Here is a 27,307-nt window from a genome sequence, read left to right on the forward strand (position 1 = left end):
TGTTCAATCTTATGGTATGGGAGCATCTGTCGAACAATTGCTTCATTGAACTTCGTCAGCACCTCCTCGACAGCAAGTTAACGGATCCCCGGCAGCTCGCAGCTGAAGCAGACCGGTGGGAGATCACCAGAGTGAGTCGAAATGGGCCCTCCGAACAGAACCGGAACAACAATGGTCAGCACCGTCCCCGAGGAGGTGGAGGCCAAGGACGCGGAAGAAGCAACGCTCCGGTCACCCTCACTACCAGCCCCACCCCCCCGGCCAACCGGGGCAGCACCCCAGCGCGACCGGGACATCGAGCCAATATTACCTGCCATCGATGCCAACGAGTCGGACACTATGCAAACGACCCAAACTGCCCCCAGTACCAGAGCCCAAGACCCCGCCAAGTAGCCGCTGCTGCTCTGGGGGAGGAACAGATCTCAGAGGAACAAGAAGAATATGAACAGGAACACCAAGAATGGGAGCCAGCCGCCATGGCTCTCGCCTGCCTAGGGGGGAGAGACATGGTCCCGCGGGTCCCCCTACCCGCTAATACCCAGAAGTACAGCCAATGGGTGGGCATCAATGGACGCCGGGCTGAAGCCCTTCGTGACACTGGGGCCAGCGTAACAGCCGTCCGCTGTCACCTGGTGACCCCCGAACAATACTTACCAAACATTCTCTGCCCTGTACGTTCAGCCGATAACTCAGAAAGTCTGTGTCGGATGGCCTGCGTCCCCTTCGAATGGGGAGGGGTCTCCGGCATGTTGAAGGTGACGGTCCGAGATGATGCCCCCGTAGACTGCCTCCTGGGTAATGACCTGGAAAGCTCTCCATGGGCAGCAGTCGAACGAAAAGAGCACCTGGGGATGCTGGGCGTCCCGGACTGGGCGTGCGTCACCACCCGGTCCATGACCGCCCGTGCCAACACCCGCCCAGAGGAACTCGAATGGCCGGCGCCACCGCCTCCGGTCGCCCCCGCCGAAACCACCGACCGTGACGTCCCCCCCGAACCAGCTCAACCTCCAGACCTCGCTAACCTCGACCAGTGGCCTCAAGAGGGGGGGCCCACGCAAGAACAATTTCGCCAAGAACAAAAGACCTGTCCCTCCCTCGAGGGACTCCGCCAGCAAGCGCTAGCCCAAAGCGCAGGGGATACCTCCGGAACTCACTGGGTCTACTGGGACAATGATCTGCTGTACAGTGAGCAAAGAATCGCGGAGCTGGGGGCCAGCCGAGTCCTAGTGGTACCCCTCCGTTTTAGAGACTTTCTGCTAAACCTGGCCCACGATGTCCCCCTGGCAGGACACTTGGGTCAAGACAAAACCTATAGCCGCCTGGTGACCCACTTCTTCTGGCCCAAAATGAGGGACAATGTACACCAGCATTGCCGATCTTGCCCCACGTGCCAAGCCAGTGGGAAGAGCGGCCGCAAACTGAAAGCCCCCCTGCAACCTTTTCCCGTGGTCACCACCCCGTTCGAGAGGGTCGGAATCGATATCGTAGGGCCCCTGGACCCGCGCACAAAACAAGGCCATCGATTCATCCTGGTGCTAGTGGACCACGCCACCCGCTACCCGGAGGCTGTTCCCCTGCGGACTGTGACAGCCCCGGTAGTCGGCCGGGCTCTGATGGGGATCTTCTCCCGGGTGGGCTTCCCCCGGGAGGTCGTCAGTGACAGAGGCACGAACTTTATTTCGAAATATATGAAATCTCTCTGGCAACAGTGCGGGGTTACCTACCGGTTCACGACCCCCTATCACCCTCAAGGAAACGGCCTCGTTGAGCGGTTCAACCGCACGCTCAAAGGGATGATCGGGGGGTTGGAAGAGCCCCTCCGTCGCCAGTGGGATGTGCTGCTGCCGTGCCTCCTCTTCGCATATCGAGAGGTCCCCCAGAAGTCCCTGGGCTTCAGCCCATTTGAACTGCTATATGGGCACCCCGTGCACGGGCCGCTCAGCCTAGTTAAGGAAGGCTGGGAGATGCCCCCTCTAAAGAACCCACCAGATGTTTTTCGCTACCTCCTAACACTCCGCAACCAGACCCGGCGATTCCGAGGACTAGCAAAAGCCAACCTAGAGGCCAGTCAAGAGGACATGAAAAGGTGGTATGACCGGAATGCCTCCTCCATCGAATTTGAACCTGGGCAACAGGTATGGGTGATGTCCCCCACCGAACCCTGCGCCCTACAAGACAAGTGGACAGGGCCCTTCAAAGTGGTCGAGCGCAAGGGTCCGGCTACCTACCTCATCGACTTGGAATCTTCCCGGAACCCCCTCCGGGTCCTCCACGCTAACAGACTGAAACCGCACTTTGTACGGACAGAACTCAGCCTCCTGATGGCCACAGACAATGGGGCTGAAGAGGACTCCGAGCCCCTCCCGGACCTCCTACGAACGCGGGAGAAAGATGGTTCCGTAGAGGGGGTCCGACTCTCAGAGGCCCTCACCCGAGAGCAACGCCAGGAGTGCCAAGTTCTCCTGTCACAATTCGCCAGCCTGTTCTCCCTCACCCCAGGTGTCACTTCCTGGTGTACGCACGATGTGGACACGGGGGACAGCCCCCCTATCCGCCACCGGGCCTACCGCGTGCCAGATCGGGTACGGGCCTGCATCCAGGAGGAAGTAGCCAAAATGCTCACGCTCGGGGTCATCGAGCCCTCAGACAGCCCCTGGGCCAGCCCTGTAGTACTGGTCCCCAAAGCAGCTGCCCCCGGCACCACACCAGAACTCCGGTTCTGCGTCGACTACCGGGGCTTGAATGCGGTCACCAGGACAGACGCACATCCCATCCCCCGGGCAGATGAACTAATCGACCGTATGGGAGCTGCCCGCTACCTCAGTATCTTCGACCTGACGGCGGGCTACTGGCAAATCGGCCTCACACCCCGGGCACAAGAACGTTCTGCCTTCTCCACTCCCGATGGCCATTACCATTTCACAGTCATGCCCTTCGGCATGAAGAATGCCCCAGCAACATTCCAACGACTCGTCAATCATGTCCTGGCGGGGCTCGAAGGATTCAGCACCGCCTACCTAGACGACATCGCTGTATACAGCAACCAGTGGTCCGAGCACCTCCGCCACCTCCGAGCAGTGCTGCACGCCCTTCAGCAAGCTGGCCTCACGATCAAGGCCAGCAAATGTCAAATTGGGCAAGGGTCTGTAACCTACCTCGGGCACCAGGTGGGAAGCGGCCTGGTGGCCCCTCTGCAGCTAAAAATTGCCGCCATCCAGTCCTGGCAGCCCCCCATTACCCAGACCGAGGTACGGGCCTTCCTGGGCCTCACGGGCTATTACCGAAGGTTCGTGAAAGACTATGGTACTATCGTGAGGCCCCTCACAGAGCTCACGTCAAAAAATCAGCCCCAGAAAGTCAACTGGACCCCAGAGTGTCAAGCTGCATTTGAACAATTGAAAGCCGCCATGTGCTCCGCCCCTGTGCTCCAGGCCCCCGACTACAGCCGGGAGTTCATCGTCCAGACGGATGCCTCCGACCATGGCATTGGGGCAGTCCTGTCTCAAGTGAACACCGAAGGCCGTGATCAGCCGGTGGCCTTCATCAGCCGGCGACTCCTACCACGGGAACAACGCTGGAGCACCATAGAGAGGGAGGCCTTTGCGGTGGTATGGGCCCTCAAGAAGCTCCGGCCCTACCTTTTTGGCACACCCTTTCGGGTACAGACCGACCACCGACCCCTGCAGTGGCTGATGCAGATGCGGGGGGAAAACCCGAAGTTACTACGCTGGTCCATCTCCCTACAAGGGATGGACTTCACAGTTGAACATCGGCCTGGGCCAGATCACGCCAACGCAGATGGCCTGTCCCGGTTCTTCCGCCTCGACGAGAAGAGTCCCCAAGAGAATGGGTAACTCTCCCCGCCTTCAGCTGGGGGGGACGCATGTTGGACAGGCCACATGAAGGGCCGCTCTCCCCCGGCCCAACCAGGCCCGAACCAGCCACGCAAGTACCACACACCACCATTGCACGTCCACCGTCCCCGCAGGGACCCCTACACTCGAACCTGTTGACCGCGTAGGCCGACCCACTACCGGCCTGCGCGCCCATCCTGGGCGCCATCTTGGACACTCCACCACGAGGCCGCCTGGCCCCCGATCGACCTCAACCCTGGGCCCGGCCAGGCCTCAGACATTCCGGCACCAACATCCACCCAGGAGGTGAGCGGGCTACTTGGTCAGTCAATGGGAGCAAGAGGTGTCGATGGCTCTCCCCCGCCAAGTACCGCTCGCCCATCGCCTCCCCGGGCGCTGGCTCCACCCCCCTGCTGGGTGTCTGAACCCCCTCATCCCGGACCTCCCGCCCTCCAAGTGCGAGGGTCCGGACATCAAAGCACACCAGCCCTATAACTGGGACAGCTCCAGAGCCAGACGGGAGTTGTATCTTGGAGTCGAGAGACGCAAAGAAGAACTCATCCTTGACGGACTACTGGCGCTGCCGTAGCTCTGTCTTGTGCACCCTCGTCTTGCCTGCTGGCGCTGCCGCGGCTTTGGGAACCACCCTATCCTTCATCGTCGTCGGGACCTGCTGGCGTGGCCGCGGACCGTTTGTAACCACCACCTTCATCGGGACCTGCTGGCTCTGCCGCGGACCGTCGTCTTCCTTCATCCATCACGGGACCTGCTGGCTCCGCCGCGGCCCGTTCATCTACACCACCGAGCTCGAGGATTGAGAGCTATTTCCATCTCTTTGGTAACAAGACTGTCCCGCTACCCTTTCCCCAAACAGAGACCAGAATAGAGGGGACCCCTGAGTCCAGACCTCCTTGTACCATTCTACCGTACTTGAAGAATTGCCTATAAAGTATCGTTGAACTTTATCATTGTGTGGTGTCCGTCTGTGGGGGGGGAGTTACTTGTCTGTACGATTCACTGGAGACGGCTCTCCCCGGAGACCTCTCCCCTTATCCTCGGCCGACCCTCCCGGTCCGTCTAACAACTACTCTGCACTCACTACTCTGCACTCTGCACTCACTACTCACTACTCACTACTCTGCACTCACTACTCTGCACTCACTACTCACTACTCTGCACTCACTACTCACTACTCTGCACTCACTACTCACTACTCTGCACTCACTACTCACTACTCTGCACTCACTACTCACTACTCTGCACTCACTACTCTGCACTCACTACTCTGCACTCACTACTCACTACTCTGCACTCACTACTCACTACTCTGCACTCACTACTCTGCACTCACTACTCACTACTCTGCACTCACTACTCACTACTCTGCACTCACTACTCTGCACTCACTACTCTGCACTCACTACTCTGCACTCACTACTCTGCACTCACTACTCTGCACTCTGCACTCACTACTCTGCACTCTGCACTCACTACTCACTACTCTGCACTCACTACTCTGCACTCACTACTCACTACTCTGCACTCACTACTCACTACTCTGCACTCACTACTCTGCACTCACTACTCACTACTCTGCACTCACTACTCACTACTCTGCACTCACTACTCTGCACTCACTACTCTGCACTCTGCACTCACTACTCTGCACTCACTGCTCACTACTCTGCACTCACTACTCACTACTCTGCACTCACTACTCACTACTCTGCACTCACTACTCACTACTCTGCACTCTGCACTCACTACTCACTACTCTGCACTCACTACTCTGCACTCACTACTCACTACTCTGCACTCACTACTCACTACTCTGCACTCACTACTCACTACTCTGCACTCACTACTCACTACTCTGCACTCACTACTCACTACTCTGCACTCACTACTCTGCACTCTGCACTCACTACTCTGCACCCACTGCTCACTACTCTGCACTCGCTACTCACTACTCTGCACTCACTACTCACTACTCTGCACTCACTACTCACTACTCTGCACTCTGCACTCACTACTCTGCACTCACTACTCACTACTCTGCACTCACTACTCTACACTCACTACTCACTACTCTGCACTCACTACTCACTACTCTGCACTCTGCACTCACTACTCTGCACTCACTACTCACTACTCTGCACTCACTACTCTGCACTCACTACTCTGCACTCACTACTCTGCACTCACTACTCTGCACTCACTACTCTGCACTCACTACTCACTACTCTGCACTCACTACTCACTACTCTGCACTCTCTACTCTGCATTCTGCACTCACTACTCTGCACTCACTACTCTGCACTCTGCACTCACTACTCTGCACTCTGCACTCACTACTCACTACTCTGCACTCACTACTCACTACTCTGCACTCTGCACTCACTACTCTGCACTCACTACTCACTACACTGCACTCACTACTCACTACTCTGCACTCACTACTCTGCACTCACTACTCTGCACTCACTACTCACTACTCTGCACTCGCTACTCACTACTCTGCACTCACTACTCTGCACTCACTACTCTGCACTCACTACTCTGCACTCACTACTCTGCACTCACTACTCTGCACTCACTACTCACTACTCTGCACTCACTACTCACTACTCTGCACTCACTACTCACTACTCTGCACTCTGCACTCACTACTCTGCACTCACTACTCACTACTCTGCACTCACTACTCACTACTCTGCACTCACTACTCACTACTCTGCACTCACTACTCACTACTCTGCACTCACTACTCTGCACTCACTACTCACTACTCTGCACTCACTACTCACTACTCTGCACTCACTACTCACTACTCTGCACTCACTACTCACTACTCTGCACTCACTACTCTGCACTCACTACTCTGCACTCACTACTCACTACTCTGCACTCACTACTCACTACTCTGCACTCACTACTCACTACTCTGCACTCACTACTCTGCACTCACTACTCTGCACTCACTACTCTGCACTCACTACTCTGCACTCACTACTCTGCACTCACTACTCACTACTCTGCACTCACTACTCAGCACTCATTACTCTGCACTCACTACTCTGCGCACTCACTCCTCTGCACTCACTCCTCTGCACTCACTCCTCTGCACTCACTACTCTGCGCACTCACTACTCTGCACTCTCTGCACACTCTCTCTGCCCACTCACTCTGCCCACTCACTCTGCCCACTCACTCTGCACTCACACTCTGCCCACTCACTCTGCACTCACACTCTGCCCACTCACACTCTGCACTCACACTCTGCACTCACACTCTGCACTCACACTCTGCACTCACACTGCACTCACACTCACACTCTGCACTCACTACTCTGCACTCACTACTCTGCACTCTCTGCACACTCTCTCTGCCCACTCACTCTGCACTCACACTCTGCCCACTCACTCTGCACTCACACTCTGCCCACTCACTCTGCACTCACACTCTGCCCACTCACTCTGCACTCACACTCTGCCCACTCACACTCTGCACTCACACTCTGCACTCACACTCTGCACTCACACTCTGCACTCACACTCTGCACTCACACTCTGCACTCACACTCTGCACTCACACTGCACTCACACTCACACTCTGCACTGACTACTCTGCACTGACTACTCTGCACTGACTACTCTGCACTCACTACTCTGCACTCACACTCTGCACTCACTACTCTGCACTCACTACTCTGCACTCTGCACACTCACTCTGCACTGTGCACACCACTGATATCATGGAATCTTCCACCACACTTTCTAAAACTCTATAGTCCGAAGCATAATAGGCACAGAACCAAAAGAAGGGTAGACATTGCTTAAAATAATCTTATTGTATTTATGAGAAGCAAAAGCGAGACTGTGAAATGTGCTGAATATCAGTTTGTTACGAATCAACAGAGTGGAGTTAGAGAACCAAGAAATAGTAATTTAGAATCCGGGTTAGAAGGAGTAGTAATCACAAGCTGAGGATCAACGGGCACGAAACAGCGTGGTGGGCGCGCAGGAGACGCAGCGTGAGCGTGCACATCAGCTGAAGATCGCCGGAGAAGACACCGAGCCTGCCTGCTGCCGTGACTGACCCACTGCAGAGGGAAAGAGCCCGGTGAGTGGGGGTAGGGGGGGGGGGGGGCCGCAGAGAGGGAGTGGGCAGAGAGGGAGGGTGTGTGTGTGTGTGTGCGTGCGTGCGTGTGTCTGTCTGTGTGCGTGCGTGTGTCTGTCTGTGTGTGTCTGGTGTGTGCCTGCCTGCCTGCCTTTGTGTGTGCGCGTCCACAGACCCTGGTCGGCTCGTGCACCACTCTGTACTCCCTTGCGAGCTTACTCGGCGACAATAGTTCTCGTTGCCGAGACCTAAAAATCTGATGGTCTCCTCAAACTTCAAAAAGTGTTTTTCATTAACATGCAGAAGCGTTTAGCCTTAGTACATTCGATTATATCAGTGCAGTGAGAACTTTTTTTAAAAGTGATAGTTTAAAAAGAAGAATTTAGAAACATTCATGCTTCCCCTCCACCCTGGCAACACTGCAAATAGTGAACTAAGAGGCAAGTCAGATATGTTTACCATATGAGTGGCTAGGCTTCCTATTATACATGGATAACTATATAGTTTAGCAAATAAAACACAAGAGAAGACTTTGTACAGTGCTCGTCCTAAAGTAGTGTATTTCGAGGTCCTCTTATATGTGATTATGAAGAAAAAGCATGTGAAGTGAAATATAATAATTGTCTAGGATCACACAATTTGTTCAAACGGGGAAGCCAGCATTGATCCCAGGTTTTCTTGCTTAATAATGTGCAATTCAGGCTTTATATGTATATGTTTTGCTTCCCCTACGGACACCTTATAACCCCCACCTGCCATCAATGCGTCCTGTCTTGTAATTACATGACAGGCAAACGTTTTGGGGCACTGGAAAATGTTTGCGAGTACCCATGTCCTAGAGAATAACAACGGCATCAAAAACAAGGTGATGTATGGCATGCTTGAATTAATCTGTCTGGCTCATAGGCCCTAATAAGGGTGAAAAACGTCCTGGCTTGCTTGTATTCCAGTTCAGGGAGGATCTGGCCTGACAGTTTGGACTAGACTGTTCCCATTGTAGCAGGGTCAGAACTGATTTGCATATGGCTGGCTGCAAACTGAGGTGTCATGGTCTGCAAAATAATGATGGACTGGGATGCGACCCAGAATAATTAGCAGTAGCTGAGATTAAATCAAACAGTCCATCCATCACTTTTTTGTTTACATAGAGGATAAATAGCAGTAGATAGAAAGGGGGCTTCACAAAAGAGAGAATGAGAGAGAGATGGAGAAAGAGCGTGAAATCAGAGATAGAAGAGGAGGTAGAGATAGATGGATGGAAAGAGAGACAGCAAGGAGAAGAACGAAGTCTGGCGTGTTTTTTTGCTTTATTTTTTTTACAATGGCTGCTTTTGGTTCCCAAGTACATCCCTACTTAAGACGCAAATGATCACCTTCTGTGAATCATCTTCATTCATTAGGAAACTGCTACAGAAGTCCAGAAAACTAGAATATATCTTTGTCATGGCTGTGGTTGGTGCACAGGTTGATGTTCAAGCATAAATGATGGCTCATTTAAGGCATGCCAAGGTTGCATATGTTGATTGTTCCGGTCAGAAATTCCCACCTGGTGGATTAAAACATTGTTCAGGGACTCACAAAGTTGCCAATTGGCTTATAGTTAGAACTAGAAAACATCTATTTTGCATGTCACTCACATACACCGTTTCCTTGCAAAACTGCTCCTTAACTGTCTCATGATGTTCAGCACAGTTATTTTGTCATATACGTGAAGGAGACCACTGTGGCCACCTGACGCCTGCAGAGTTTTTCTCAGGGATGAAACTTTGTTTGATTCAGAGACTCCCACCTAGAGCGAAGTATGCATGCTTCGAACACAAGAATGCTCGGCTCCTCCACATATGACGCAAAGACAGGACAATGAGCATTTGGATGACTATAAACCTACACAGAAGGACTTCATTAAGGCCCTGAACACAGCCAATTGTACATTATTTAATACAATATATATTAGTTCTTAAAATGTTAATATTATTTAATCATAAGTACAAATTGTTATATATTTTAAAAATATTTACTTCAAAATAGGTGTATGGTAGTAGCAATATGAATTAAAAAAAAATGTGAATGAGAAGTTTGGATTTTGTGTGTGGTAATGGAAATTTTAGGATTCAGCATTAGTAGTCTTTAGGGGTCTTTGGGGGTTTTGGGTCTCATTGATGGTTACTAAGTAGTTTTAAGGGCTCTGGAATGGGTAGTGTATTATGGTAGGAAAGTGTTTTTAGGGCTCATGGATGGGTGGTGTGTAGGAACCGTAAAGTGTTTTTAAAGGTCAGGGATGGATAGTGCATGAGGTAGTAAGACTTTTTTTATGGTGGAGTGATGGGTAGGGCAAAGATGTAAAGAGTTTTTAGGGTTCAGAATTGGGTAGAACAAAGGGGTATTAAGGAGTTTTTAAGACTCAGGGAGGATTGTTTATAGCGGTGATAAGACATTTTTAGGGCTTAGGGGTTTTTTTTGGCTAGGAGTAGTACACTGTTTTTAGGATTAAGGAATGGGTAGTTCAAAAAATTAAAATTCATTGACAGTAATGCGGATCATAATTAAATACATTTTAATGAGATTTTGTTTAATTTCCTATAGAGAAGTGTGTGTATTAAAAATTACACATACTTCACTTATGAGTTAAGTAAAAAATCACGATTTAATAACCTGAGTTGTAAAGGTACACTCGATGTACTGATCTTCATATAATGCCTCCTGATGTAAAAACCTGCAAAGTAACAACTTATGTTCATTGTTTTCACAGTTGCCCACAGCTTTTAATAAATAGTTGAAAACAAAGCAGCATTTGTGTCTTAGAGGTCCATTTGAAACATACATTTTTGTAAAATGAATTCCCAGAATGATGCAGGGAACTTATTTTTGTTCTAGTATGTATTCCTTGTACTAGTTTTCACAATGTTTCTAAGGATGCCTCCAAAGGTATTGTATTGTCAAGCCTACTTTTGCTCTTAGAAACCAGATACCCTTCCAATCACATATATCATTGCCTTTTCCCCTGTATAGCGCTCTGCTTCATTTTGGCTTGTTGTGAACTTAACAAATACCTCATACATACAATTTACTGTATGATTCTGGCTTGTACCTATTATTCGAGTGTCTGAAAACCACATTCCCTTTTTCTGATTAACTTGGGAACTTTTGTTCCAGTTTGATTAGCTGAAGATTTAGATTGTTGTCAGCAATATAGAACTGAGATTTGAATATTCTGTATCTAAAGTTTGTATCATTAATTTCATAGATTCTAACTGTTTTCCCTTTCAGGTGATCAAATACATGCTGAGATGAAACATTATGGGTGCACTCTGGATTATTAGACACTTAGTTGTTTCTTGTCATTACCACCATCAACCACATGCCTTTCTTCTGAAAAGGTGTATTCCGATATCCAAAGGTGGTCTTCTTGGAAATAAACAAGAAATATTTTCATCTGTCCCACTGCTCAGAACTTATCCAAAGAGGTATATTCACCATGATTCAGATGCCCTGTGGAAACAGAAAGCACTGCAAAAATATTTGAAGGATATCTGCAGCGAGCATGCACACATTGGCCAGATGCTAAATCAAACTACTTTGGAGGAGAATCATCGAGCAGCAATTGCTGTAAGATATGCAGAGCTGTCTCCACTTGTTGCAGTGTTTAAGGAAATCCAAGAGGCAGAGCGAGAGGCTTTGGAACTTAAATCCATGTGTTCCAGTAAGTTACTAAAAATCGTATATCCAGCATGTGATACAGCTTCTTTTGCCAACAGTTGAAAGGGTGCAAAGGAACAGTGTTGCTGTTTGGAGACCATCCTTTTCGGCCAGTGGGTCCACTAAGCATTTATAATAGGGCGAGGGTCTTCAATTGTACTGATTGATGACCTAATTAGTAAGAACCCTACCTAATTATTGTTCCCATAAAAATCTATGCATTTTCTGGCATCCTTTGACTTGATGAAAAAAATTATATTTGTTTACATTGTTTTTGAATCATTTATGTCTCTAAGGTAAAATAAATTGTTTTGAGAGAACTACAGAAAAAAATGCTATAGAAAGGTGATGAAAGAAGTTTAGTTTTCAATGTTGCTAAATGTAATATTCGGACAAAGCTATTTACTATGCCTAGACAATATAAAATGTGTACATGGTCCCCTACTCGTATATATTGTTACTGATATGCAGGTAATTTCATTTGCCCAGTATTTGATTACCACTATTGATAGCAGGACTTGTTGTATGCATTCCAAATGTAATACAATCCAAGTGTTTCTTTTCATCTGCTGAGGTTCAACTTTTTCCATATATAGACACACACACACCCTCCCCACCAAAAACCAATGAGAAAACTCCGCTCATTGTTACTGCACATGCTTCATCTTTACTGTCAACTCAAGGTAATTTCAAATTGTGTAACTCCTGCAACTACACTATCCAGTCATTCTCATTATAGTGACTCTTAGTGCAACATTAACAATCAATCTTTTGTAGACATCATGCTGTATCGTGTGGGCTACAGTCTCATTCCCATTATTCGGTACAGGTGAGACAAATCTTTCCACTGACACAAATTCATGACCCTTGATTTACTCAGTGATGTTGCCTCCTCTGATCCTAGTCCTTGACGTGTTTCTGACTTTTGCTTGCAATTGACGATTCTTGTGCTGAAACCTTTATGGTTATTCTGTATTTACTGGACCCAGAATGGGTAGAGAAGCTATCCCCGTAACGTATGGGACCATAAGCACTTCTTTCCAAAACCAATTGACCTTGATAGATTGAGAACTTCGTTTGACACTTTCCCTTCCAAACTTAAAAAACAAACAATAAGCATACTTCATGTGGAAGGCATACTTGCTTGTGTATTAGCCACACAACATTTCTGTTTCCTGAACCCCCTTCTGTTGACTTATGGCTGTCAACAGACCACTCACCATTCTGCAGTCAGGCTGACCAATTTCCATAGAGCACAAGCTGACTCCCGGCCCTGAAGCCATCATGCCTGAGAGAGATATCAAAACTGTTGCCACACTTGAGGGTGGCTCAAGATCTGCCACCAAACCCTCACTCACCTTGTATGAGAACTACTGGCAGGCATAGGGGCTGTGGCTGTCTTACTGACCCATACTGTTGAGGCCCCTGACCCATGGTCGGCCGCCATGAAAGAATGTTGGAAACTGAAATCTAATCCCTACAGCGGTTTCTCTGTATGCTCCGCCTCCATTGTAGGAATTAGGCTCTGACTGCCGCCCGATGCGCTTCGACTGCCGGCATCCTAATCTGGCAGTGGGACCGCTGCCCCAGGGTGGTGATCCGCCCAACATCATAATTAGGCCCCTAGTGTGGAAATATGTTGTTGTTATTGAAGTAAAAATCTCTCTAAATTTTATTCCATCTTTTTTTTTATAGTACATTTTCTTCATGGTAGGGATTTGATTTTAGAATGGGTCAAGAGGGAACCACAATTTAGGGAAATCTTTATAATCCAGGAGTATGACAAAGAACTGTAAAATACCCTCGTACAATCAGAATACTGCTGTTACCTTATGTACCCCTATATTTCTACCTTTTCTAAATTAGGTCCGGACAACAGAAATGATAAGCAGCTGTTAGACCTGGCTGCGGATGAATTGCAGTCGATCAATGACATGATTGAAATCTTGTATGGAAAGGTAAGCTGGAAACATTGGTTTGTTGTTATTCCAGAAAGTGTTGTGAAAGTATCCTGAAAGACAGCAAATTTGTTATTAGTGTGTTTGAAAGAAAAACTCATCACTAAAAGAGAGGTCTTCGGAGAAGTCAGGAAGACGATTTAAAGGATTGTGCTTAATAAGCTTCTGCTTCCTGAGTGCCATGGTTGGATTAGATGTCAGAGATATTTACAGTCTGTGGACGCCTGGGAAAAGCCTATAAAGACTGGAAAGGTCAGAGAGTAGGTGGTAAGACAGGTCTGAGAACGCATGGCCTAATAGCTGGTCACATGAAGGGCAAAACCACAACCCAGGAGGCTAAAAGAAAATCAAGTGGGAACATAGTTAGAAGGAAATACAGATGAAAACATTTTTTCTTCGTCATTTTTTTATTTCATTTTATTTTTGCAAAGAAGATTTAAATACCCTCAATACAGAGGGGGCAGTAACGATTTCTTGGTGGTGCTAAAGAGCTGGCAGCCTACATGGTCGCAAGTTTGTGCTGCTCAGGTGGTATGGCATAAAATCCAACAGTTTGAAGCGCTTTTAGGGGTGGCAGTTTTAAGCAATCCTGCACACAGGGTTAATAGGCCTGTGCAGCACCCATAACAGAATCCAAATCAAAGATTTGCTGGCGTGAACAGCAGCAGAACTGAAGAGAACTAGTTGGGAGCGTGATACTCCATACCCCTCGACCCAACTTATATGTGCAGACACGTCACTTGGGCCGCTTACCTTCACAGAGCGGGAGACTAAGAAACCCGTCAGCACTGCTGCAAAATCCAGTTATGCCGAAGAAGCATCCAAGTCGGTGGACAGAGAGCAGCTGTGGCTGTCAGGCAGTGCTGAAAAAGGAGGGCGGTGGCGGTGGGCCGCTCATAGGGGGTCCGAGCAGTGCGTGATGTGAACCAGTAGCTATGCGGCAGTTGCAGTAAGGAGAGGGGATAGTATCAGAGACAAAGCTGGTCTGTAAATAAGACAGCCACCTCTAATTTAAATGATGCAGCACCCTCAATATCACAGAGCCCCCTCCATTCACCATTATCGGAGAGGAGTGCGCCTATGCAGTAGAAGAACAATCTCAACAAATGTAAACAGCATTACCATAAAGGCATCCACATGCCCCTAAGGATCAAAAGGCCTTGGTCTGCCCATGCCCCTCCAGTTGGGTTATCGAGGAGGAAGTCGGGACCCATATTGGTGAGAGCTTCAGCAGTGTAGCCACTACTCCTCCACAGTCTATCTGGCATATGTAGTTCACTGAGTTCCACTGGACATTTCACTAGGTCCAATGGTAAATGATAATACGGCAGTTGGATCAGGAATATTATGCCACCAAATTAGAAATTAGGGGATTATACACGCCTGCTACAATTTTGTTGTGACCGCCGATACATCCACCAAACAAAAAAAAATTACGCTTCGAATCCGCAGCATGGATAAAATCAATAACCAGAATCTGAGACAGTCTTTTGAAGGAAGACGCACAGCGAACACAGCCAAGCAGGGGCAACCGTAAAACAGCATGGATACACCTGTAGATCAACCTCAAGATGTATCTCCAGACCTGAAAGTCCTGTTACAATATATGCAACCTAGCCTACTCTCAATAGACACTAAGACTGACACACTAGCCACCAGAATGGACCTATTGCAGCCAACGCATATCAGATGCAAGAGAAGGCAAACAAATTGGAAGACATTGTGAAAATACTGAGACAACAAAGAGGTGACTGGGCTGTTCCTAGAGGAATATAAAGAGAGGAAGGAAGGGAAGGAGCGGTCACTAAGGAGGGGCTGGTGCTCAATTGGAGGGCCACCCCTGGGTATCCAATTTGTTGGATGTAATGGCCTCACACACCCTTGCGAGTGTCATGCTTCATCATTGGCAATGCTCCTCGTTGGGCAGGCGGTGCAATGCCCAACGGGCTCACCTCAAAGAGGGGCTCTTTATCGGAGATCTTTTATCCAACTGCCCTATGGTGAAGTGCGGGTGAGGGGCCAGGAAGGAGTAGATAGTGTGGGTGAGGGTAAAATGTGGCTCAAGGTACCGGAAACAATTTGATTCTGGTGGTCCTCTGTCACAATTAAAATCAAGGATAGCCGGTACTCGTGGGAACTATGGTTTCCCAGAGTGATCCAGGGCTAAAAGTGCAAACGGTGTGGTCGACATGTTTCTCGCATCTAGTTCGTTGACTGCGATTCTTCAGGACCTATAGAGAAACTACAATCTACTAAACATGATCTAGTAATAAGTATCAGTTTAAAACAAGGCACATTATTTGTACTACCTGTCTGACACTGTTCCTACCTAAGGGTTAGGGTTAAGGGGTGTCAACAGTACCCGGTGTGAAGGGTAGGCGCAGCAAGCTTCGGCACAGGCAGTAAGAACCCAAACACATTGGCTTCTCGCCCGATGCCAGATCCGCCGGGTACTGTTGACACCTCTTAACCCTAACCCTTAGGTAGGAACAGTGTCAGACAGGTAGTACAACTAATGTGCCTTGTTTTAAACTGATACTTATTACTAGATCATGTTTAGTAGATTGTAGTTTCCCTATAGGTTCTGAAGAATCGCAGTCAACGAACTAGTTGCGAGAAACATGTCGACCACACCTTTTGCACTTTTAGCCCTGGATCATTCTGGGAAACCATAGTTCCCACAAGTACCGGCTATCCTTGATTTTAATTGTGACAGAGGACCACTAGAATAAAATTGTTTCCGGTACCTTGAGCCACATTTTACCCTCACCCACACTATCTACTCCTTCCTGGCCCCTCACCCGCACTTCACCATAAGGCAGTTGTGGATAAAAGATCTCCGATAAAGAGCCCCTCTTTGAGGTGAGCCCGTTGGGCATTGCACCGCCTGCCCAACGAGGAGCATTGCCGATGATGAAGCATGACACTCGCAAGGGTGTGTGAGGCCATTACATCCAACAAATTGGATACCCAGGGGTGGCCCTCCAATTGAGCACCAGCCCCTCCCTAGTGACCGCTCCTTCCCTACCTTCCTCTCTTTATATTCCTCTAGGAACGGCCCAGTCACCTCTTTGTTGTCTCGATACTTGGGGCTACGACTGTGGCCGGACCTTCCATTCTCCTTTCTGTGAATGGTAATATCAGCCCTACTGGATCGCAACTGATCCCTTCCTTTCCCCTACTTGTTGTTACATTGTGAAAATACTGTCAGTTATTAAAGAGAAGTCTGAAAATTTGGAGGCGTGGCCCCGAAGAAACAACCTGCGTATAGTGGGAATACCAGAAATGGAGAATATGGGCAAACTTGAGAACTATGTGGAGAATCTGCTACAATCAATATATGGAGCTGGACACTTCTCCCAACTGTCTTTGCTCGCTGACTCTGTGCCCCCCTCTTGGAGTCCCTGTCTGGCAAATAATTGCCCACTTCATGAACTTCCGAGACAGAGATACGGTCCTCCAGCTTGCAAAAGGAAAAAGAGATATCAATCACAAGATGCTCTATAAAGTTCTTTCTGGACTGTCGAGACGTGAAATCTTACTGGTCACGATAAAATTACAACAAGCAAGGATAGAATATGCTTTGCTCTGGCCTCCAAGGCTAAAATTCTCAATAGATGGCAAACAACACATACTTCAGAGCCTGCAAATGGCTGCAACATTTTTTGTAAGAGATAAAAGCCAAAGAAAGCACCACAAGCTTGGCTCCCCTCTACAGGCGTACCGTACCCATCACAGTGACTCAGAATAAAACTGAAGGACCACTAATAAGCTGGTGATATGCCATCCATAACAGCACCTCCCATGCACACAAAGGTTTAGGATAATACCATAAAGGCATCCTATACATCATAACAATAATAATGAAACAGTTAACACAATGAAGAAAGATGAATTATGAACTCTCGGGGAGATACCTGTGTGGTGCAATTATCCCTTGCAATGGATCACTTACCCATAAACCCATGAACCACTAAGTCCCGACCACCTCTGCCATGTCAGAGGGATCCCCAGGCATGACTTGTTGCCCCATCGACTATCACCACTGACTTTATGGAGGCTGGAGAACCTATACTATTGGGTATATTGTGTTTATTTTTGTTTTTATTTCCTTTGTTAGGTCTCGCTGAGCCAGCGCATGCATGCGCTGCTTGGAGAGACATTTAGTAGGTGAGTTTTCAAAGTGCTACTGCTGGGCAACCGCTTGCGTTCAAGCGAGCGTGCACGCACGCAGCCGCCATCTGTCTCCTCCGTCATGGGTCATTAAGTTGCTTGTCCACTCGCCAGCCTGTAACAGTCACTTTTGCCACCTACACTGCATTCCTCACTTTTTCCCTCCCCCACCACAGAGCGCGTCTCGCAGGCGCGCGTCTTGTTTAATCTGGATGGGTGCGTGCACAGAAAGGTTAAGAGCAGAGGCACGGCCGTCCACTTCACTGAAAGATCAATCCTTGATCACCCCAGCACTACCACTTGTAACATACTACGTCTCTGAACAATTTGAAAGCCGAAAGCGGCACACATCGTTTTCCTCGAAGTCGCCGTTACACATTTCCTTGAAATGTGCTAAAATCTGCTATGAGCACTTCACGGGTGAAGTTAGCAAACGGGACGTGAATCTCTCTTCTACTGCTCAGCTTCAAGGAATGCAGACATCACATCAGGTCTCATGATTAGGAATGAAAAGAAATGTAAAATAACAGCAAGAAGGGTCTTGAGCTCAGAGGGATCTTCCATGGTGTAACGCTGACATGCTCAGAGTACTATTTTTTTCTTTACAAGTCATGCGTGAAGTTGACACGTGATTAAGTATACACTGAAGTGTAAATTTTAACCACCTGTTTCCTTTCAGTATTTAGCCTACGAAACTCTTGAAAATAAGCATTCACAAGCCCTCCTGGTTTAGCTGTTGTGTAGCAGTAGCTTCACAAACATGTGCAGCAGGTAGTGTAAGCTTGTCAAATACATGCGCAAACAGCGGTAGCCCGTGGGTTCAATCCTAGGTAAACCGGATCACCTGGCATACGACAAAGACGCAGCAGATGTCATAATGGACATGGAGGAAAATTTCAAAAAGAAGAATAAACTTTCCATAGAGCGAATATTATCATGTTAAGATTTAGCTCAGGTTTATTTTCCTGAGTGCAGTCAGGTTAATCAGCCAAGTTTGGGATATGTGGAGTGCAGGGCTTTCCATTTCTGCACTCACCCTTGGTGAAAAAATAAATCTTAACTCTGCACTCTGCAGAGGTGCCACCCTTCACTGCCTCTGATGTAATTTCAAAGAGACTCGTTATAGATCTTTCACTGTCTCATTTCAAGAACTGTAGCATTTTCAATATTCTATACCACAAAGCCATAGTTGTTGCTTATTTATCTTATGCAACTAACAACCATTGGCAAAGCCAATAGTCCTGGCTTGTTATAGGTGTAATTTAACTTGTTGCCGCGGCCAGGGCGACTGACGCTGGAATCTGGGGACCACGGTTTGATCCCCGGCTCCGGCGGCAGGTTAGCCCAGCACCATGTGACTCTGGGCAATAGCTCGCTTAATCTTCCCGACGGCCCCCAGCGCCTAGAGACCCTTACGGGTGATTGTGCGCTTTACAAATGTGGACTTTACTTTACTTTATTATATAACTGGATGCAATGACTGAAGCAACCTAATACCAGTCGGGCGGCACACAATACTAAGCACAGATTTTTAGCTTACTTTTTAGGCCATGCCCTAATTACCTCAACCGTGCCTCTTTGAGAGACCCCCCCAGTTTTTTCATCCCACTTAAAGCCCTCTGGAGTGATTTATGATGTAGTTCAGGGTGCCACACTCAGGCAGCTACCAGGCCTGACCACACCCGCAATGAAACAGGCCCACACTCTGGATGCTGTGCTCTAGCGGCTAAGTGCCTCTTTATTTATTACATCTGGTCGCGCTCGGCCGGCAAGATGTGCAAGACATCTAATATACCGTAGTGGCCGGGTGGTTCACTACATACCTTTGACCTTTACCAAAAGAAAAAGGAAAAGTGAATAACGAAATAAAAACTTGATGAAACAAGATAATGTCCATGTCCTTGGTTCTGTGTACACGCAATCCTCTCAGCATTCGGTTGCGTGCTGCTAAGGTCTTCAATATGCAAAGCCTCTTAGCCGTTGGCTAGGTCTGGCAGGTGCTAAGGGCAGCCACGTGTGTTTGATTCCCCACTAGACCTTGGCTGGCTGTCTTCTTCTGGAGTCCCTATTCTCGGAGTGCGGCCATCACTCTGACAATGATCGTGAGATGCCGGAGGTCCAGTATCTTCCTGACTTTGGCTAATCACACTTGAGTCCTGTTCCTATATGGGATCACCATTTTCACTGTCTTTCTGTCTTGTGCTTGGACTCTTCCGGAACCAAGACACATCCCTCAACACCTCCATGTCCATTCTTTTGGCCGTCACCATGGTCCCCTTTATTTTCATCACTTCCCATGCCTCTTTCTCAAAAGGGGTGCGAAACTTCCACCCTGGGTGGCAATCTTTGATGATCCCTCGAACACCCACTCGCAGGGTGAGTTCACAGCTCTGCTTTCATGGCTCACTCTTTCATTGTTAGCTCTTCTTTTCTCATGAGCGGGGTGGGCATTGAAGATAGCAGGTTGCCAGTTTGGTCCAGCTGGCAAGAGATCTTGCAGAGGCCTTCTCATCAGCAGATCGCTCTGAGCACATCCGGTGGTGCTGTGGGGAGTCTGCCTGTAGGCCTTTAGGAATTGGTGCAAACAGCATTCTGGGCCTTCACCTCGCTCTAATCCAATTTGTAGAGCCTTGTTTAGTGCCCCCCTAAACCTTTCCAGCTCTCAGTTAGCTTGTGGCCATTGAGCAGTTATGTGATGATGTTTGATGTTCAGTTGGCGAAGATACTCGTGGAATTGCTGGCCTTGAAAAGGAGCCCCCTTGTTGGTTTTGATTTTCTTGGGCAACTCTAATAATGCAAACATCTTTTTCAGAGTGTGCGGTACACACTCGGGAGCAGTGGAGCAAACAAGTTCAACCGCAGGGAACTTGGGAATGGCTATCCATGACCACGAGCATCAATCTGTTGTCTGGAAATCTGCCACAAGCCATAATCACGCATAACCACAGCTGGGAGTAGGCGGCTTCAGTTATGACAGGAACTACAGGCAGCTCGCCCTTATGATGCAGGACCGGCAGGTCTTCACACTCTCCTTGACCAGACGATCCATAGCAGGGAACCACACTTTGCTCTTTATATGCGCTTTCATTTTGGCAACCTCTTGAGCCAACTCTACTGTTCTGGTCCATAGACTGCAGGGAATGACTATCTGATGACCCTGCAAGACGAGTCCTTTGGCTCAAAATAATGAGTCGTCTCCTGCCTGAATAGAGTCTGTTAGTATGTATGTGTTTGTTACCAGAATGCATTTACAAGTAGAGGATCGACCTCTTCCCTTCTATTGTTTTCCTCGAATCTCGCTGCTCGTGTGTATGAAGAGGCAAAGGCAACAACATTCTTTTGTCCAATATTTAACGTACTGTCACAACAACACCATCAAAAACAAGCATTGGCATAGCCAATAGGTCTTGCCTTTAGGGACCTTCTAAGTGTTTAGCAATGCAACAGTTGATGTTGTTTTACGAAGGATATTGTGCTATTGTGCTGCATAACTAAATACTTATAAGGTCCCAAAGGTGAGACCTATTGGCTATGCCAATGCTTGTTTTTGATGGTGTTGTTGTGACAGTACGTTAAATATTGGACAAAAGAATGTCGTTAGCGTGATTGCTGATGTGGAAGGGGGAAGAGTTGTTTAAAAGTTAAAAGCATTGATGCGACAACCTATATCCGCTGCCCAGACTGCACTGCTGGAGCATGCAGTGCTGATATTCAGCAGAAATATAGACTGGATGATGTCGATGTCTCTTTACGGGCTTGATGGGAGTGTGGGACTCTCTGGGAGGCAGTCAAATTCACAGTCGGGGGAATATGTATTAGCAAGCAGGCAGCTATCCATAAAACACTGCACGCTCATTTACAGGTAGAACACACGGAGCAGAAATATGGAGCTCACAAAGAGCCCAAAATATTAGCAGAAATAACATAACAGATGACGGAATACAATGAAACAGCGGAATAGGATAAGTACTCAACAGCAAGGGCTTGTAGCGAAGATGGCAGACCAGGAAGGAACCTAACCAATGGATTAAAAACTTTCTGGGCAAACACTAACATTCCTAAAATAACGTCTACAAATGGCATATAGTACTATGATACTGCAAACATACCTGCAAGTTTCACTGAATGTATCGCAGATTTATATAATATGCTATTCACAAGCTTCTGCAACAGAATATCTAGACAGAATAGCGCTGACCAGGTTGAGCAATGGGCGGCAAAGAATTCTTGGCACAATCTCTATCATTAGGAGAAATCAAAGACGTAAAAATTAAGCAACCAGACAGCAAGTCTCCAGGCCTCGTTGGCCTTCCGAGCCAATTTTGTACAGAGTTCACTTCTCTCCTTTTGCACCACCTACAAGCAGCATATGAGTAAGCACAAAAAAAGCATATTCTTCCCCCATCGCTCAGAGAAGCACTTATATAATCACAATCCTCAAACCTAAAAACTCTGCTGAACAATGTGAGTCATACAGGCCCCTGTCACTCTTAAACACTGACGCAAACATACTCTCCAAAATAATAATGAATACACTGTCGTCTCTCCTCTCAAAATCTAGGGTTGCCAGACCAATCTGGGTTTGTGCAAGATCACTCCTCAACACACAGTCTACGCACTATATTTGCTCTCCTCCATCGACACAATCCTTAACTTGACGCCACAGCTGTATTGCTAGATGCCACCAAGGCGTTCAACTCCCTGGAATGAAAATATATTTTTACTGTGCTGCAGAGAATGGGAATGCCCCCTACTTTCTTAGAATGGATTAGACTACTGTAAACAAATCCATCGGCACATGTACGTGCAAACGGGTGCACATCTAACCCCATCGTGATACAAATAGGCACTAAGCAGGGCTGCCCCTGTCTCTTACACTCTTCACGTTAGCTCTTGATCCATTAGCTTGACCTGAGTAATACACCAACAATACTCTGCCTCTGATTTCAAGTTCGCCAGCTAGTTGTATCCATATATGTAAATAACATGTTTTTATATGTCAATAATCCAGGCAGCAATCTTGGACCAATTATACGAGAATGCATACAATTTGGAGGATATTTTGGATTGCTTATAAATGAATATATGACATTATTTTGCACGCGATGCATCGCATGCCATTACAACGTGGTCGTTACAACGACCGCATTGTTACATCGCATACGATTACATCTAAGTTGTTACAGCGACTTGCTGTAAGGGGCGCGCTAGACTTAAAAATAGTATAATTTACTATTTCTTCTCCAGTTTGTGAAACAGCGGGGAAGGTGTTGGATTGTAAATCCAACACCTTCTGCCCCCTACAGCAATCCGTTGTAACAACATGCGATGTAATCGTATGCGATGTAACAACGCAGTTGTTGTAATGAATGCGTTGTTGTTACATCGCATACGATTACATCGCAAGTTGTTACAGCGACTTGCTGTAAGGGGCACGCTAGACTTACAAATAGTATAGTTTACTATTCCTACTCCAGTTTGTGAAACAGCAGGGAAGGTGTTGGATTGTAAATCTAACACCTTCTGCCCCCTACAGCAATCCGTTGTAACAACATGCGATGTAATCGTATGCGATGTAACAACGCAGTTGTTGTAATGAACGCGTTGTAATGGCATGCGATGTATCGCATGCGAACTAACCGATGTCTCCCCTTCTAAATTGGTACATATCCCTCAGATTTCCATTAACCCCAACAACCAAGTAATGTGATATGGAATTCCTCTTAACGTGGAGCGAGAACTCGATAAAGTATTTGCGAATCTGGGTCAACAAGTACTCAGAGATAGTCTTAAAAGAAAACTATGGTATAGGACTGACTAAGCTAGAAGATCAAGTACAGAAATGGTCTAAATTGCCATTGTTTATGGTGAACATAATAGCCCATTATGAGAATGATAATATTGCCCAAATTCATGTACCTGCACAAACATTAATATCATTTTAAGGCAGCATTTCTTTAAGACACTAAGAAACCTGCTTATCACAATGGCTTGCACGGGCAAACAGCCCAGAGTGAAATAGCAGGTACTTCCTTTAGAATTATACTATCTATGCTTTCAAGCGCAGTTTGCCCAGTACTGGTATCACCCCTTTATGTATCTACCACACATAGCAGTGTAGAGAGACAGTATACCCCTGACATCATTGACAGCACTCCTGACTCACATATTGAAAGTCACCAAGAAAGCTGCACGGCATCACATACTAAGATGGAGCTACTGTGCTCGCCGCTGCCATATTACCCGTAGCTATCTATTACATCCAAAGAAAAGGCGTTTAAGATCCTGGGAAAGGCAAATTTGCAACGGATGAAAAACATATACCCGGAAGGCACGTTTATTAAGTTGGGGGGTATCCCAAACACAACATCATACTCCACTGCTAGTCTTTATAAATTGCATACTCCGAGCAACATTCTCCTGGTTCCCTAAAAAACCCCAGTCCCTTCGCTCACTCAATATACTGCTAACCTCTACGACTAATGACAACATCCTCTAACTCAATGAAAAGTGAAGTTGCAATAATCCAAACAGCTGTGTTGAAACGATGGAATAAAACATTTCACCTGCCCATGTCAGAGGCAGTCTGGGAATTTTGCTGCTCCCATACTCCAATTGTAATTTGTGCATAATACATTTAAAATATATACACCAATTCTGCCACACCTCTGCAAAGCTATATAAATGCGGGCTGAGACAGTGCATGGTGTGCGAGATGTGGGGCAGCAGAGGCACATTTCATAGAGTTGGTATGTGAATGCCCTAAAATACACCGATTTTGGAGTCTTGTCACAGATATATTGTCAATCCTGATCTTGGAAAAGGTGACTCACCAGCCACTAGTGTGACTTCTGGTCTTAGTGAAGCGCATACAGCTTGCAACTTGAAAATTTGCAGTAATGGCGCTACGGCTCACCACAAGATAAGGGCAATATGATGGAGGAAAGGAAGGGCCCCCACAAAACAACAGTGGATATCCGACTTGGTGCATTGCAAAGAATAATTGGAAATATTTGTTGAAGAGCTGCCTGAACCGTCACGGCCCAAGAACATATGGGTCCTCTTGACAGTCTACCTGTTGATATTGGATGATGCTCCGGGGGCTCACCCTTCAGTCCGAAAGTTGATGGACCTTGGCTTTTTCATTATAGAGTGCTTACACAAATGACCAAACTCTAGAAAGTAAGACACAAGGTTGTCGGGTTCAGGGAATTGATGTTGAGTATGGAGTATACGTCTGTTATTATTGGAGAGACGCCTGGGGTGGATTTTTAGTGGTATTGTTGTAAGAGCAGATAGTCTCAGACGATTGCGGTACCAGTGGTGTCATGGACACGTCATGGCAAAGAGATTCTGGGAACAGCCATCCACATTTCCCTACCTCAGGGTTCTGGGTAAACTGAAGAAAGTGTAAGCAAAGATGTTGGACCCTTTGATTGAGAAGGCATTGCCCTTAGTTCCTGGTTGGCAAAACCTGCTGCTGCTGTAGTAGCATTTCTTGTTCTTCAGGGTGGCAAACATGTCCAGTGTGGGATGGCCCCACTTATGGAAGATGTAGTCCACTTAATCCTGGTAGAGCGATCAGTAGTGGAAGTCTGATAGTAATCGACTGAGCGCATGAGCTTGATCCTTTTGGTGTTCTGATAAGTGCTGAATAGTGATGTCTACTTGGTTGGATTTGGCCACTGTGATAGCAGCTGTGCGTCTTCTGACAGAGTCTGGGTCCTCTTTGTTTGGCGATGTAAAACGTTGATATTCGTTAGTCCGTCTTGATACGGACCTATTGTCCTGCTAGCTGGGAGCCAAATCTTTGTTGGTGCCAAAATTTGAAGTGAGCTGTTTGTTATCAGATGTATGTATGTGTGCATATATACAGCATTAATATATAGCGCAAACCGAACCAAATGGCAGCCGAGTGCTGTACGGGGTTTCCAAGGCAAAGACTCATCAGCGAGTGATTGGAGGTGTAGCTTGTTTCTAGGAGCAAAAGTAGACTTTCACTGCATCATGATGTAGCCTTCTTTAAAGAGGTTGTCTTCCTAATTTAGAGCATTTAACCATATCTTCTGTTCATCCTTTCTTGTGGATAGGTTTTTCTGTGATTTCTCTTTAGTGGCCATTTTATTGAGGCTTGCTTGTAATATGGCTATAGTACAGTGACACAAGGACATTCTTTACATTTAGAGAGAATTCTAAACATTGCAGAACTAATTATGAAGTTGTCCAGTAGACATAAAATATCTGTTTGTAATCCAGCAATTATTAACATTACATACCGCTATGTAATGGGTTTTTTTCTCTTTCCTTTTTCAGCTAATTCGAATTCTTGTCCCACAGGATAAGTATGATGACAGCGATGTCATATTGGAGGTGACAGCGGGAAGAACTACTGGAGGTTGGTTAAAAAAGCAGCCGAACAATAACTAATATTGGTTGTTTACTTTCATTAGTTGTAATGTGTACATGAAGGAGGTAGAAAGTTACAGAAGAACCCTCAAGTGCACATTCTGTTCTTAGAGGGGCTAAGCACATGTATCTTTAGTGGCAAGGTTGCCGTTTAGGTCCCCATTGCTGTTTTGCACTAGGTAATGTCATCATGTTAATTACTAGAGTCCCAGGTATTATTATTGGAACCCATGAGTGAGAGTCATAAAAGGCAGCATCTAATGGAAATGTGACTAGTCCTCTAGTTAATAATTACTACATTTTGCGTTGGATTGTCTAATTTTCTCTGTTATTGCCTTCCATTTGCCCATTCTGATCTTGTCACCCCTAGTGACCTGTTATCTGAGGTGGTTTAGAGCCTGTGTCTCTAGAGTTAACAATAAGGAACCATTCTTTCTGGTTCTCCCACATGCATGGCATCTATGGGAACCTCTTAAAATCGGTACTGTGCAGAACAACTTACTCTCAAGAACATTCCTACTTTCACATTCGAATCCCTCACACCTATTTAAGCGAAATGTATCTTTCTCCGGACAGGCTCCCATATTTCAGCCCAGTAGGACAGTCTTCGACTGACCCATTGGCTGAGGCAAATCACCTTGCTACTCGACCAGTCATTGCTATACTGTATTTGCCTTCTTCCACGCCGGTACTCAACCACCTGAGTGGGAGGAGGCCAGATAACCCACTCACATTAGCCAATCATCAAATGGCACATCTACACAAATGACACTGCATGCAGCTCAAGGGCTTTCTACGACCCCTCAATAGGTCTGCAATAGAGAATCATCAGTTCAAAACAAACCTTGTTGGATCTATGAAGATGTTACATGAAATGTTTTTTTATGTCATAATATTTACCAATATGTGCTTAAACATCTTATGTTTTATAGGTGACATTTGTCAACAGTTTACAAAGGAAGTTTTTGAGATGTATGAGAACTATGCCAACTATAAGTCTTGGGTCTTTGAAGTTTTAAATTATACAACAGCAGAAATAGGTAAGGAACAAGAACAAACTGCAGTTGCTTGTCCCCCAAAGATGTAATGCTTCTTTGTTTA

General features: G+C 46.9%; 1 protein-coding gene across 3 annotated transcripts in view; it reads left to right on the top strand.

The window, feature by feature from the left end:
* The window catches only part of MTRF1 (mitochondrial translation release factor 1), a 215,479-nt gene that overhangs the window by 106,924 nt on the left and 81,248 nt on the right, over window positions 1-27,307 (top strand). For all 3 annotated transcript variants that reach the window (XM_078657380.1, XM_078657382.1, XM_078657381.1), the window contains exons 2-5: window positions 11,241-11,673; window positions 13,536-13,627; window positions 26,114-26,195; window positions 27,139-27,246. In XM_078657380.1, coding sequence (XP_078513506.1) covers window positions 11,271-11,673; window positions 13,536-13,627; window positions 26,114-26,195; window positions 27,139-27,246 — 685 coding nt within the window. In that variant the 5' untranslated portion in view covers window positions 11,241-11,270. The remainder of the gene's footprint in view (window positions 1-11,240; window positions 11,674-13,535; window positions 13,628-26,113; window positions 26,196-27,138; window positions 27,247-27,307) is intronic.

The sequence above is a fragment of the Lissotriton helveticus genome, chromosome 8, assembly GCF_964261635.1.
Source record: "Lissotriton helveticus chromosome 8, aLisHel1.1, whole genome shotgun sequence".
In the NCBI taxonomy this organism is placed as follows: domain Eukaryota; kingdom Metazoa; phylum Chordata; class Amphibia; order Caudata; family Salamandridae; genus Lissotriton; species Lissotriton helveticus.